At 35.1% G+C, this 15817-nt stretch overlaps 1 protein-coding gene across 12 annotated transcripts in view; it reads left to right on the forward strand.

Annotated features, from left to right (window-relative positions):
- The window catches only part of LOC123538762 (uncharacterized), a 197351-nt gene that overhangs the window by 133006 nt on the left and 48528 nt on the right, over positions 1 to 15817 (forward strand). For all 12 annotated transcript variants that reach the window (XM_053530361.1, XM_053530356.1, XM_053530360.1 and 9 more), the window contains 2 exons: positions 7186 to 7401; positions 9666 to 10310. In XM_053530361.1, coding sequence (XP_053386336.1) covers positions 7186 to 7401; positions 9666 to 10310 — 861 coding nt within the window. The remainder of the gene's footprint in view (positions 1 to 7185; positions 7402 to 9665; positions 10311 to 15817) is intronic.

Raw genomic sequence — 15817 nt, forward strand, 5'->3', positions numbered from 1 at the left:
TGATTACCTAATCAAGAACTCATGAGTCAGCCATATCAACTCAAGGTCAAGGTCACAACTCAAGGTCAAATGTTTGAGCTTTGTTTCTCCTAAACCTCTTAGGATTTTCATGAAACTTGGGTCAAATTATCACCTCATCTAGATGATGTGCAGAATTCATGGGTCAGCCATGCGAGTTCAAGGTCAAGGTCACAGCTCAAGGTCAAAGGTTTACCCTTTCACTATCCATACTTACTAGTGGCGGGGAATTTAGCTGTCTTTCAGACTGCCTTGTTATTATTGTGGACCTCTGTGGCTGACTTGGGTTGTAGAAAGTGATCCACCTAGCATACACAAGGTCGATGGTTCTACAAAGGAGCCCAATTGTGCCTGCAAAAATAGTGCTTTAAGGAGCATCTGGGGTCTTCCTAGGCTGTCAAATGCTAAAAAGTCGCCATTTAACCTATCATTGTATTGGTGTGACGTTAAACCCAACATAAAGAAAAAAGCCTACCTGCTATAAAAGTATACTAGGCCCAATTTCATACTTGAAAAATATGAAACAAATGCTACATATAGTTCATGTAAATAAAAGATTAATGCGTTTATTTGCATTAACAGTATAATTTATTAGGTTTAAAATAGTACAAGGTTAATTAATACATGTATAGCTAAATGTAATATAAATGTGTACCACCTCTAAAGAACTGGAAGTATTTTCAACAAAAGACTGTTTGTTACTTTGAGACTGAATGAATCTCAACATACACAACTAAATGCTTGTTTACCAAAGTTAAACATAATTTATGTGAAGAGGATTTTCTACATTAGAACTAGATATCTAAAGAAAAAATATTTTAGTGGAAGATTTGTATTCAGTAATCTTATGCTATCTTTGATTATTGCTGAACTGTCAATTTTACAAAACTGTTTGGTCAAAGCTAGTATTTATGATACTTTTGGAAATGTCAATTAATTTATAATTATGCAGACTTGAAGTTTTAGTTATGATATTAAAAGTATCAGTATTTTCTCCTTCTGTTTTTCTAGACCCCAAGATAATACTTCAAAATTTTCCCGTTTGGTTTGTATTAAATGCTTTAATAGGGTTCATCTGAAATGTTATACATGTATGTATTTTATGGTAATAATTGTTATCAAATAAAAATTTTGATGTTAATGCACATCTTATTGTGTATAAATAAATTGTTGTCTAGCTTATAATTCTGGAAAAAAATACACTGAAAAACAATCAAAGGCTAATTTAGATATCTGTCATTTTTCATGCTATTATTTTAGAAATATACAACTTACATTTTTACACACTTGCCTCCTCCTTCTTTTAGTTGATACCAGATAATATTCCCCCAAAAATCATAAAATAAGCTCTTGCCCATTTACTTAATTTCTTCAGAATGCTTAAAATCATAAAGATCTGTTTTTATGTTAACACTGCCATTAAACTTTATATTATTATTATGAAAAATTGGCAAGGAACTTGTGATGGTATGATTTTGATACTTTGTATAAATTAAATAGAAATTCTGTCTTGATATTGCAAACACATTGCTTTATCCAAAGACATCTGAGATGGGCTTCTTTAACTCCCTCAGGCCGATATCGTAACATACCTGCTGCGGCGGGATAAGAATTACCACCTGACGTCGAAGAACATTATCTAACCTTATCATAATCACACTCGCGTGCAGTCAGTTGAAAACATGCAGGGAACATTTATTAACTTTAGTGAAAATTAAGATATACTTACAAAGTACACGAAGTTTGAACAAATATTTTTTATATCAAATTTCGTCCGTAGCTTATATCCAAACAGAACAAAATTTTCACTAAACAATTTTAACACACTTATTGCGTTTAATAGATATTTGAACATTAAATTCTGATAAATAGAAATGCATCACTGAATATTTACATCAGCATTACATAAATTTACACCCGTTTTTGTTTGAATATCAGTGGTTTATTGCATGACTGCGGCATTTTCCTTTGAAGTTTTGTGTTTTCTAAATGCTGGTATCGCCACGGTTAGCCGTGCTCTAAATTCCGTTGCACACAGGTATCGCTCACAGTTTTCTCTGTCTGGGATGCACATAAATTACTAGTAGCAAGTGTTGCTGTGATAAGGTATTGATAAGCTATTTGAAATAATTTATTACTATAATTCTGTAATTTAGTTCTCTACATCTTGATTTAAAACTTGATTTTTTAAATAACATAAAAATATAACTGCAAAAATGATTATGATATTCTATTCAGTTTAAAAATTCAAATTACGTTTCTGACAAAGCTTTACAATTATGCTCTAGGTGTTAATTTCATTGATACATGAAACCTTCTGCTTATCAGGTTTGTTGATAAAATTAGCCATGTGGGAATTGTTTACATTCTCTATTTCTCCAGGGTTCGTGACCTCGTTAGCCCCCCCCCCCCCCACCCCCCACCCAGGCAAATTCAAATTTTTAGCAGTTAGTTTAAATTATTTTTTGAAACTCTATTTCACTGCTTTTTGTTTTAAAAATAATTACACCAATTGATAAAGAATGTTTCAATTTGTATTTATGCACTTTTTTATAACTTTTTTTTTCAGTAGGCCTAGTTTATTTAAAATTTTGAGAAAGGGATCTCTGATGTGAAGCATGCATAATTTTCCATCTTCTAGCTTTTATATGGCAGTTGGGGGTTTATCATGAAATGTTTCTAAGGCAGGCTCAAGAGGGGAAATATTTTTAAATATTTTAAATTTAAGATATTTAAAACGTGTTCAGTTTACTGTTTTCAATCATGCAATAAATCAGTTAGACAATACATACGCGTGTGTTACCGGCGAGTATCATCATGCTTGGGAGAATCGCAGGGAACGTAATTTGACAGCAAACTCCCAAATTACGTTCCCTGAGATTCCCCGGCACATGATGATACCAGCCGGTAACACACTTTTTAGCTCACCTGTCACAAAGTGACAAGGTGAGCTTTTGTGATCGCGCGGTGTCCGTCGTCCGTCCGTCCGTGCGTGCGTGCGTCCGTAAACTTTTGCTTGTGACCACTCTAGAGGTCACATTTTTCATGGGATCTTTATGAAAATTGGTCAGAATGTTCATCTTGATGATATCTAGGTCAAGTTCGAAACTGGGTCACGTGCGGTCAAAAACTAGGTCAGTAGGTCTAAAAATAGAAAAACCTTGTGACCACTCTAGAGGTCACATTTTCATGGGATCTTCATGAAAGTTAATCAGAATGTTCATCTTGATGATATCTAGGTCAAGTTCGAAACTGGGTCACGTGCGGTCAAAAACTAGGTCAGTAGGTCTAAAAATAGAAAAACCTTGTGACCACTCTAGAGGTCACATTTTTCATGGGATCTTCATGAAAATTAATCAGAATGTTCATCTTGATGATATCTAGGTCAAGTTTGAAACTGGGTCACATGCGGTCAAAAACTAGGTCAGTAGGTCTAAAAATAGAAAAACCTTGTGACCACTCTAGAGGTCACATTTTTCATGGGATCTTTATGAAAGTTGGTCAGAATGTTCATCTTGATGATATCTAGGTCAAGTTTGAAACTGGGTCACGTGCCTTCAAAAACTAGGTCAGTAGGTCTAAAAATAGAAAAACCTTGTGACCTCTCTAGAGGCCATATATTTCACAAGATCTTCATGAAAATTGGTCAGAACGTTCAACTTGATGATATCTAGGTCAAGTTCGAAACTCGGTCACGTGCCATCAAAAACTAGGTCAGTAGGTCAAATAATAGAAAAACCTTGTGACCTCTCTAAAGGCCATATTTTTCATGGGATCTGTATGAAAGTTGGTCTGAATGTTCATCTTGATGATATCTAGGTCAAGTTCGAAACTCGGTTACGTGCCATCAAAAACTAGGTCAGTAGGTCAAATAATAGAAAAACCTTGTGACCACTCTAGAGGTCACATTTTTTCATGGGATCTTCATGAAAGTTAATCAGAATGTTCATCTTGATGATATATAGGTCAAGTTCGAAACTGGGTCACATGCGGTCAAAAACTAGGTCAGTAGGTCTAAAAATAGAAAACCTTGTGACCACTCTAGAGGTCACATTTTTCATGGGATCTTTATGAAAGTTGGTCTGAATGTTCATCTTGATGATATCTAGGTCAGGTTTGAAACTGGGTCACGTGCCTTCAAAAACTAGGTCAGTAGGTCTAAAAATAGAAAAACCTTGTGACCTCTCTAGAGGCCATATATTTCACAAGATCTTCATGAAAATTGGTCAGAACGTTCACCTTGATGATATCTAGGTCAAGTTCGAAACTCGGTCACGTGCCATCAAAAACTAGGTCAGTAGGTCAAATAATAGAAAAACCTTGTGACCTCTCTAAAGGCCATATTTTTCATGGATCTGTATGAAAGTTGGTCTGAATGTTCATCTTGATGATATCTAGGTCAAGTTCGAAACTGGGTCGCGTGCTGTCAAAAACTAGGTCAGTAGGTCTAAAAATAGAAAAACCTTGTGACCTCTCTAGAGGCCATATATTTCATGACATCTTCATGAAAATTGGTCAGAACGTTCACCTTGATGATATCTAGGTCAAGTTCGAAAGTGGGTCACGTGCCGTCAAAACTAAGTCAGTAGGTCAAATAATAGAAAAACCTTGTGAGCTCTCTAGAGGCCATATTTTTCATGGGATCTGTATGAAAGTTAATCTGAATGTTCATCTTGATGATATCTAGGTCAAGTTCGAAAGTGGGTCACGTGCCATCAAAAACTAGGTCAGTAGGTCAAATAATAGAAAAACCTTGTGACCTCTCTAAAGGCCATATTTTTCATTGGATCTGTATGAAAATTGGTCTGAATGTTCATCTTGATGATATCTAGGTCATGTTCGAAACAGGGTCATGTGCGGTCAAAAACTAGGTCAGTAGGTCTAAAAATAGAAAAACTTTGTGACCTCTCTAGAGGCCATACTTGTGAATAGATCTCCATAAAAATTGGTCAGAATGTTCACCTTGATGATATCTAGGTCAAGTTTGAAACTGGGTCACGTGGCATAAAAAACTCGAAACTGGGTCATGTGCGGTCAAAAACTAGGCCAGTAGGTATAAAAATAGAAAAACCTTGTGACCTCTCTAGAGGCCATATTTTTCATGAGATCTTCATGAAAATTAGTGAGAATGTTCACCTTGATGATATCTAGGTAAAGTTAAAAACAGGGTCACGTACCTTCGAAAACTAGGTCAATAGGTCAAATAATAGAAAAACCTAGAGACCATATTTTTCAATGGATCTTCATGAAAATTGGTCAGAATTTTTATCTTGATAATATCTAGGTCAAGTTCAAAACTGGGTCATATGAGCTCAAAAACTAGGTCACTATATCAAATAATAGAAAAAACGACGTCATACTCAAAACTGGGTCATGTGGGAAGAGGTGAGCGATTCAGGACCATCATGGTCCTCTTGTATGTATTATCTAACTTATACTTATTTTGATGTATAATCTATTTCTAAACATGTACACAAATGTTGTGTGTAACGCGCTGAGACAGTTAAGTTGTAATATTTACATCCATCTTTGAATAATTATTAAATTTACAAACATGCGTTTATTTACATATTCTTTTTTTTTTTTGTATTTTATGAAACATGCTTCGTTGTGTTATTTTTATCTATTTGTATTGTATGTGATGTAAGTGTACCAATATTTCAGCCTTCTAAACTTAACATTTTCCGACCATTCATTTGTCTGATAATGGAATCGCATCGAATCATCATCCGACGGAACTGATATTTCAGAATCACCATGATAATGAATAAATAATTTCTTCATTTTAAGAAGGATCTCTGGCCGACGACATTATTTTACTCTTTTGAAATACAGTATGAACGAACACAGCGGAGATCGTGTTTTTATTTCATTTACATTACCGCATAGTTACAGACATTTATTTTAACAAGGGAACTAATTATTAGCAACTAGTAGTTATTACAGCAAAAAAAAAAACCAGTATGCAAAGTATTTTTGCTTTTGTTAAGATTATCAAAAATTAACAAGTACTTATCGCAATTAGCATGATCTTGGTGCCACGACTATACTCGTCAATCGCCGTCCTGGAGAGTCCTGATAACGCGCGTATAGTCGCATATCGACGCAACAGGGGTAGAAAATATAACGCCTATAGTCGCATTTCGGCCCCAGGGAGTTAAGTTATAAAGATATGGTTTATTCTATTGATAAATTTGCACTTCATTAAATATAATAGCAGTTATTATCTTGTTAAAATGTTCAATATATTGAGGTAGTTCCATGACATTTGGATTAAATTTTGTTCTTTAATATAGAATTTGATTTTACCCTGATTTTTCAAAACGTCAAATATGCTTAGAGAATTCAGCAAATAAAAGGAGGTCATGTGCTTGATTTTATGTTATACTGATTTTGTCAGTGTCCATTTCCACATGCCAAGTCCAGGCTTTATTCTACATTAGCCCTATAAATGATGTTGCATCATTAATGTCTGTTGATGAAATGGGGCTCTGTATTGATTTAGTCTTCAGTTGCCCATTTGTCTAAAAATGTCCATTTCTTCTGTCCCCAAACCCTTGACTTGAAAAGAAATATTTTGTTTTTGGATTATACCTATTAAAGTGAAAATGACACAGTACGTTCTAATCATATGGTGACTTTTAAGATTTAAATGATAGAAGAAGACTCTAGGTGAAAAGCCCTGTTAAGGGCTATAGAAGACTTACAGCCCCTGCTCTCCGTGACTATTTGATAAATGACATTGTGTCTGAAATCATTTGTCCTCCACCTCTGATAATTCATGTGTGGAAGTTGGCAGTTACTTGCGGAGAACAGGTTTGTACTGGTACAGAATCTAGGAACACTGGTTAGGTTAACTGCCTGCTATTACATGACTGAAATACTGTTGAAAAACGGCATTAAACCCAAAACATAAAACTGAGAGCTGGGCCAACGTTAAGGGTCAGTTTTAGAATTATTTTGTCAGTGTGCCACTACAGATAGGAGACATACTCCTGTGTCCTTTAACTACATGGTTGGGGTGGGATGTGTCAGTGTCCTATTTCTATTTTTCATAAAATGGATCAGGGATATGTCTGTTGTTGATATTACTCAGTTAGTCAGGAGAAGCTGTAAAAATATGTAAGAAATGAAAAGAAGTTACATTTTGTCTTTTGTCTGTTTCAGGTCTGGAAATATATCGCCTAAAGGTCAGTTCAGTTTTGACGAGAGCAGCAAACAGCTTGAACTATCTGGTTCCCAGCTCATAGAACGTCTAACAACTCTTGAAGGGCGCCAGACTAACATCTCAGAGAAACGTCAGAAGTTTCAGCATCGCCGGCGAGATGACGCCAGGACGCGCACGCAACCTGTAACACTACAAGAAATACAGCTAGCAGACAGGTATGACAGTTCTAATTATAGACTGTGTAGTGAGGAGTATATTTCTTCAGTCAAGATATGGAACGGTGTTAGAGGTGCAGTGTTACTAAGTGAAAGAGTGAATGCATATTGTTTATACTTATTTATACTAACAAAAGATATACATTAGATCTTCCGCCTTAGTAAACAGAAAGAAAACAATGTTAAAATGACTGCCCTAACGTTATCTCACAATTCCAATATAAAATATGACGTAAGGTTTAAGTATAACTAAGAAATTCAGTGTATTTAAATAAGAGTATGTTATACTTCAAAGTGTTTTACAACATACAAAAAAAATTGATGTTCAGGCCGAAATTCTGTATTTTGTATTTTGAAAATATTTTTGTGAAATGTATACCTACAGCTGTATGTAAGATAAGTCTGTTTTAGAAATAAGTGAAAACCCTTCTGGCTATCATTTATATAAGAAACAACATTACCTATCTTATCTAAAGACGGATAAATGTAGAAAAGTATCTTTACCATGTAATTGCTTTTTTCATGCTTCGAAAAACTATGTCAACATGTGTCGTATTTGACAAGTGGCCTGTGAATCCATGTAGATTATTAAGTGCATTATGTATTTACAAACATTTTCCCCTCAAAAAAAAAATAATTTTCACACGACTAGCCCTCGGTCAGTTTTTGTGTTATACGAGTGTCAAACTTCACAAATATGACAGTATTCAAGAGGACATTGAGTGTTAGGTTACGAGAATTAAGCTATATTTCCTGAATAAACGGGAAAGAATGTATTTGTTTAAACGCAATTTATCAATTGTTCAAGGAAGAGTACATAAATTACTTTCTATTTGTATGGTGTATTTTAAATATATTGTCATTTTGAGTTTTGCTTACTAATAAATTACTGATACGAAAACTTCGACCTGAAAATGGATTTGAAACAAGGATTAATTCGCACATCTCAGGGTGTGGTTTTCCTTCTGAAATACTTGTTTCTTGGCATATTCTGGATGGTGAAAATGTTAGTGAAGCTTATAGTATGGCTTTTAACAGTTCTGATGAAATTTGGTAGCATTATACTGTCATGGATATGGTTCATAATGTAAGTATATGAAGTATACATGAACATTTACTTTCTGTCTGTCTGTCCTTTAATAATGGCTTTACGTGCATCTTAAGTTTATTCCTATTCACCATTGGTTACCCATATGAATGACATCAAGAGAAGGATGTCCATCATTTGAAGTTTTTATAGAATAGTGACAGATGCTGTTGATGATCCCATTTGGAAGCTTCTCTGGGCCTTTAGCCTGCTGGTGGCAAGTGATTCTGCCTTTGTGACCATCTTGGCCTGCACTGTTTGCTATTCAGTTGGTTAATTTGAAGTGAATTCCCCTTAAATAGTAAATGGTACTGCCCAGATTGAATCATTGACCAGCCGATTTTAGAAACTTAGCAGGCTAAAGTTTAGCATACCAGATGTAATATGACTGTACTCTATTTCATCAGAAAGACTGTTATATATTCTGTGGGGCAGTTGTACTCGGGATATTTGTTATTGTAGTTTGGTGTCTTCAAAATAGACTGCTGAGTCTGATTGTTATTACTTTTTTTTCCCTAACTAGGTCATATGCTAGGCTATGCAGCCCTCAGAGATATTTTGGCTGTGAGTCAAGAAACTCTCCTACATTCCACTGCTGCGGGAGGGGTCCCCCTTCTAGGCCTCCAATATAAATGGGTACGTCCCGTACGTCCAAATATTTTGTGTGCCCAACTCTTCCCACATTATTAGACAGATTTACTTCAGACTTTCACATATGAACAAGCTTGATGTGCAGATGACAAAGAACTTTTGTTGTGACTATTTTTACCCTGGTTATGGCCCTTTGGTAGTTTTGTAGAAAAATATTGAAATTGTATAACCCCTCAAACACTATAAAAAGGATATGCTTGAAAAATTCACAGATGAAGAACAATGACGTAAAGATGGCTATGAATAATGGACTGTTTTCTGCAGCTATTTTTCTAGAATTATGGCCCTTTATTAATTTCACAAAATTGGTCATGATGAATAAATTTGGTATGTTCAACTCCTCATACACTTTTTGAAGGAAAGGATTCTGAAAGACGCTCTAAGTGCACAGTCTTATCTGAATACAATTTGCTTCAAAGTTTAAATGCAGCATCCTTCATGTGAAGATCGTCTGTGATAAAAACTGCTATTTAGAAAATGGCACAGTAACTGTTAGATACAGTATTGATTAATTTGACTTTTTCAGTTTAGAAACAGTGAAGAAGTTCCGGGCAGAGGTGATCCAGAAAGCATCGACAAACGTTTTTGAAGCTCTTCAAAAAGAAGAGAAACAAGTGCCTGCAAAGAAGACAGAATTCCCACAAGAATTACGATTAGAGCGTAGATCTCGAGGCCAGCGTCATAAAACTTTACCTGTCACTGCCGCAGAGTTAAATGCAATACCTGAAGACAAGCCTTCAGAGACAATGAATTCTTTGAAAAAGAAATTTGATTCTTACGGTGCTAGAGACTCTAAAGCAGATTCGGGTATTCTCAGTGGCTCGGAAGGTGAAATTATAACACATGAAATGGAGAGCTGGAGAAGTTTGAGCGTGGAAGAAAACATCGGTGAAGATGATCCAGTTAAACTTAGCGTTTCTGCTAAAGCTTCAATGTTTCATCAGATTCAGGAATCGTTAAAAGAGAGACAAGAGAAGAAATCGGCAAGCGGTGCTAAAAGATACATTGATCGTAAAAAGCGTGAAAGGTCAAGAACGTTGCCAATTACAGAAGATGAAGTGAAGTTGGCAGCGGAGATTGCCGACAAAGAGGAAGAGGAGAGTAAGAAAGGGGAGGAAACTCCTGTAACCGAACCAGCAGAAGGTGAAGGTGATTCAGATGAATTGTCAAGGTGGGTATAGAATGGGGAAGTTTTGTTTTATTGAGATATATAACTATCCCTCAGTACTAAGTTACTTGTTGCTCATTTGAACCAGTCTTTTCTTAGGGTCAAGAAAGGGACTGGTAAAAAATGTTAGGTTTGAGGCCAGTCTCAAAATTAGCTTTTCATTGGTTGATCAGATCAGCCTTAATTTGACCAATTAAAGGTTATTAGGATGGTTCCCCAAATCAGCGTATAATTTTTAAACAAGGATATGTCTTTAAGGGTGGTTTTACCCCAGTTGTACCAAACCTTGACTTCCAGGTTGAGCTTCCACACTTTAACCATAGCCATTGCTTCTTTATATTGTCACTGTTAAAATCTTTGTTAAAGTCAACTAAGAAATAACAATTTAGTTAATTGCTAATGTGAGAAATCCATTTTCAAGCGGGAAAATTTGGGGGTTAAAGTGATGAGTTTTGTATAGGAATTTGGGTTAAAGCAGGTAATATGTGGTTTCATAGTAAATCATATTCAGGAGCATGACACTGCGTATTTTTAATGTAAATATACTAGTCAATACAGTCCAACCTTTCATATTTAATTTAGGCAGGGTATGAGGTTATGAAACTGAATTCGGAGGCCAGTTTCAAATGCTACCCTCTGATTGGTTGATTCTGAGCTGAATTTTAAATTTGGACCAATGGGAAGATGTTTTTTAAAGGACGGTCTGCAAATCGAGCCTTGATTTTTGGGAACCATTTTGGAAAAGTTGATTCTAACACGGGTCCCAACCCCTGTTGATAATCTGGCTCAAAAGGCTGCTGAAATCTTTTTGTAATTTTTACACAATAAACCCATCCAAAAGTCTGTATTTGTTTTTTTATGAGAGCAAAATTTTTGGCAATGAAAAACATGCGATCCACCTTTGGTTTTGCAAAGACAATGAAAGAATGCTTTGTCAGGTAAATTAAAAATTGTCACAAAAGGAATATATGTATAATTTTTTAAAGCCATGTGTGTAAACTGTAAGTCCATATTCTCTGTATGTCAAACTAGACAGATTACTTTATTATTTTTTCTGAGTAAACCATTTTGTGTAGATTTCGCCGTAAAACCCCAATTCCCCCCAAAAACCACCTTAAACAAGGGTTTTGTAGGCAAAAACCCCTTAAAAATGTATTAACCCGCCCAATTTCCGGGGTTTTTCATTCAAGACTATTTAGTATTTGGCAGCAAAATAAAAACATAAGTATGACATAAAAAAGAAAAAAACAAAGCAAAAAACAACACACCATCATTTTTTTTGGTTCACTTTGTCAAATATGTGTTTGATTTCGTCTAAGTAAAAAATAAAATTTTGACACGATAGGTAATTGTTTTAAGAAGTCAATCAAGTAGCATTTATGACATTTTTAGTTAGCTATTTTTATCATCTAATTTCAGATAGTTAAACAGTGTTTAGTAAAATGGCATATATGTAATTATAAAAAAATGACTTTGACAGGACATGATTATTTATAAAAGAAAAAGAAATTATAGTATGTAAATTTCTCAAAGGAGTAGGAAGAGTTATTAGGTATGTGTAATGGCTACCATATTTATCCTTGCTATAAAAGAAAAAAGGGAAAAATTTAGTTGAAAAAACCATGTTTTTAAATATTTTCAAAAAAAAATTCATTTTTTGACCCAAATTTAATGAAAACTTTTTTTTATGAGATTTTACCATAAAAATTTAAAATTAAATCATCTTTGAAAAAAAACTGGCAAAACCTTGATCTTTCCCTTTTGATGATTTTAGTTCATCTGATTTTTGAAAAAAATGATGATTATTGTCATCCTTATCGGTTCATGTGGGCGTTGCCGGGTTAGTTTTTGTTGGTCGTTTCTCCTAAACATAAAGCTATTTTTTTGGGGAAAATTGGAACACTTGTTCCCAGCTAAGCGACCCGTACATCAAGAAACAAACTCCATCTCTTTTTGCAAAAATTTATTCCCCCTTTTGACTTAGAAAATCAGTTTTTTTGGGGTTAAATTTTATTTTTAGGTCAGCTTTGAAACTTGCAACACTTGTTCACCATCATAAGTGATCCTGTACAGCAAGAAACATAACCCACCCTTTTTCCAAGTTTTAAGGCCCCCTTTTGGGACTTGAAAATATCAGATTTCTTGGAAGTTTTATGTTTAGGTCAACTTTTCTCTTAAACTTTCAAAGCTATTGCTATAAAACTTGCAACATTGTTCACAACATAAGCCCCTGTACAGCAAGAAACAAACCCACCTTTTTTTGCAAGTTTTTTATGGCCCCTTTTGGACTTAGAAAATTCAATTTCTTGGGTTAAGTTTTTTGTTTAGCGGGTTCGAATTTAGCCAAATTTTTATTTCTTTTTTTTCGAAGTGGTGTTTTTTTTAATTTTTTAATGAAAAAAAACTTGCATTTTCCGCGACTTGTCACTTTTTAGCTTAAACACAAGGTCCACGGTGAGTCCAGCCAATGCATTTGCGCTAAAAAAATAGTAACTTTTTATAGTTATCAAAAAACCCATGGGATGCGGAAAACTCTAAAAAATTGGGTGCAGGACTTTCAGCAGTTAAAAAACTGCCCCGGGGGCTGATCGATGTAATTTCCCGTTTGATGAAAGATGAAAGAGTGCTCCGAATTCTTCTGCAAATGACAATGCGCGCAATGACCGCGAGTTTTAAAGAAAGAAGAAGATCGAGACGACCCTTAGAAAGCACATTTTCGGGGGCCCAAAATTTTCACCGCAAAAAATGTGGTTGTCTGAAATTACCCCGCGTTTGAAAATTTTCACTCGCATTTCGCAAGTATGCAAGCTTAAATTCGAACCCTGTTTAGGTCAACTTTTTCTCTTAAACTATCAAAGATATTGCTTTGAAACTTGCAACACTTGTTCACAATCATAAGCGACCCTTACATCAAAAAACTAACTTTATCCCCCTTTTTTTTTGAATTTTCCCCCCTTAGGACTTAGAAAATCAGTTTTCTTGGTTGGGGGTTATATTTTAAGCAGTTTCTCATAAACATCAAAGCATTGCTTTAAAAATTTCAACCTTGTTCACCCCTCATAAGCTGACCCGTAAGCGAAACATCCTTCCCGCTTTTTGCAAGACTTTTGGCCCCTTTTGGACATAGAAAAAATCATTTTTCTTGGGTTAAATTTTATGTTTAGGTCGCTTTTCTCCCAAACTATTCAAGTATTGCTTTAAAATTACAACGTTGTTCACCCTCTAAGGACAATGCTTCAAAAAACATAACTCCATCATGCTTTTGCAAGAATTTGGCATTTTGGAAAAACATTGGAAGGCAATTTTTCTATTATCAAAAAAAATCCAAAACAACACCCTGCAAGACGGTGTCTTTTATGCCCCGAAGGGGGGGGATATTTGTTTTCAACGTCCGCCGGGTTTTTAGTTCTTTTTTTGTCACAACGTTTTAAATTTTTGCATGAAGGACTTTACCGCAACCCCGCACCCCGGACCAAACTTTACTCGATAGTACTTATTTAGTACTGACCCCCTACTGATTTTGGGTCCCAGGTCAAAGGGCGGTGCGGGAGGGGCATTTTTTCACCATTAGTGACAGTTCTAATTTTACTATAAGCCGTTTTTTTTTTCTACCATTTTTTCAATGCTGTAAGCTGGCAGGCATGGTTAGCTCATCAGATAAAGTAGCACTGAATGCAAGTTGGGTATCGGTCCAACCCGGGTGAACCCTTTTTCCACCCCAAACTGTCCTACCTCAATAATTTTTGTTTCCCTTGCTTATATAAAAAATTATGGTAATGTGCAGTTTTGCACTAATATTTCCAACTTATCATATGAAAGAGTAGCTTTCTTTTTTTTTCCCCCCCTATAAACTGGCAGTGAATAAACAAACTTTGTTAGACTAGCAGGTGTGTTTTCGATAAGTAAAAATGGGTGCATTTTGTTTTGGTATTTAAAATTGCTGCTATGCCTGAACAAATTCAATTTGTTATATTTTTTCATTCCATTAATTTCTCTGCCACAAAATCTGTTATGTATATATTGGTAGCGTGGTTTTTTTAAAGGGGTGCCCGCTTTGACACAGTGCATGGTTATACAGGGGTTTTCTGGATGATTTTCTAAACCCATGGATACTTTTCAGTAGATACTTTATGTCAAAAAAAAGAATTTGAGTATAGATTCCCTATCAACATCAATGTTATTACATCTATTTCTGTTACCTCCAGTGTTGGAACATAGATTCTTATTACCTCCAATGTTAGAACATGGGTTTTCTGTTACCTCCAGTGTTAGAACAGGATTTTATGTTACCTCCCGTGTTAGAACATGGGGTTTTTTGTTACCTCCGGTTTAAAACTGGGTTTTCTGTACCCCAGGGTTTGAACATGGGTTTCGTTTCCTCCCAAATTTTAAAAATGGTTTTCTGTTAAACCTCAAAAGTTTAAACATGGATTTTCTTTACCCCCAATGTTAGCATGGGGTTTTTTTTTTCCCTCCAAGTTAGAAAATGGATTTTTTACTTCCAGTTTAGAACATGGGTTTTCTGACCTTTGTGTTAAGAAGTGGATTTCCTGTTACCTCAAGTATTAGCTCATAGGTTCCTTGTATCTTCCAAGGAATGCTCATGGACTTGCCCTGTTTGTTGAGCAGTTTTGATTGTCTCTTTGATGTGGGTGTTTCTCTCCTGTCTGGATTTTACTACGCCTTATACACAGGTTAAACTGTAGCCCATAGAAATTCAAGCGTTTTCCTAAATCTTTTACCTTTAAAAGTTGTGTCCACCTTGTATGCCTTGTCATGGATTTGTCCCCTGGCATTCCTAAACCTATGACCAATAATGAGCCAGGGGTAGATGCAAAGCAAGTGCGTAGATGATTTTATAATACTGCTGTCAATTGTAGAAAAATGTGACACATATTTGGGCCCGTTTTTTTTTGGGATATTTTGATGTTTAGACTTCATGGTTGACGTCATCATAAAAACAAAAAAAAAATAAATTGTTTACTTGGTTTAATAAACATTGAAATGTTCATCTTTTAAAAGCTGAACTGTCAAATTATGAACAGTGTGATTTAAAATTCATTGCATTTGCATAATTTGTAAGATTATAACAACCATATGTGCAACGATTTTGAAGATGAGTTTAAAAAGTGACTTTTTATTGATAAAGTTGTACATGACTACTATCAAAGTTAGTGACTTTTGAAACTGTTCACACTTTTTTGATAAAAGCGATAAAAAGAGGGTGCTCAAGGATATTTTCTTTTGACGGAGATAGGATTCAATTTACGAGTGCCGTTTAGATAGCTCAGCATTATTTGTTTGATTGACCATATAGAGATGTAGAGATACATGGTGAATTATACATGATTGACGATTGAAATAATATATCATATTTGCAATTATTTTACATCGTTAGATATCTACATACTCACTTACGGTCACTTGGAGTGGATAATGACATGTATCTGTATTATCATATAAGTAGGACGGAGAAAAGGAAAATTCGGTGTCATCGTTTTGATAGTGGT

Source organism: Mercenaria mercenaria, chromosome 18 (genome assembly GCF_021730395.1).
Source record: "Mercenaria mercenaria strain notata chromosome 18, MADL_Memer_1, whole genome shotgun sequence".
NCBI lineage: Eukaryota > Metazoa > Mollusca > Bivalvia > Venerida > Veneridae > Mercenaria > Mercenaria mercenaria.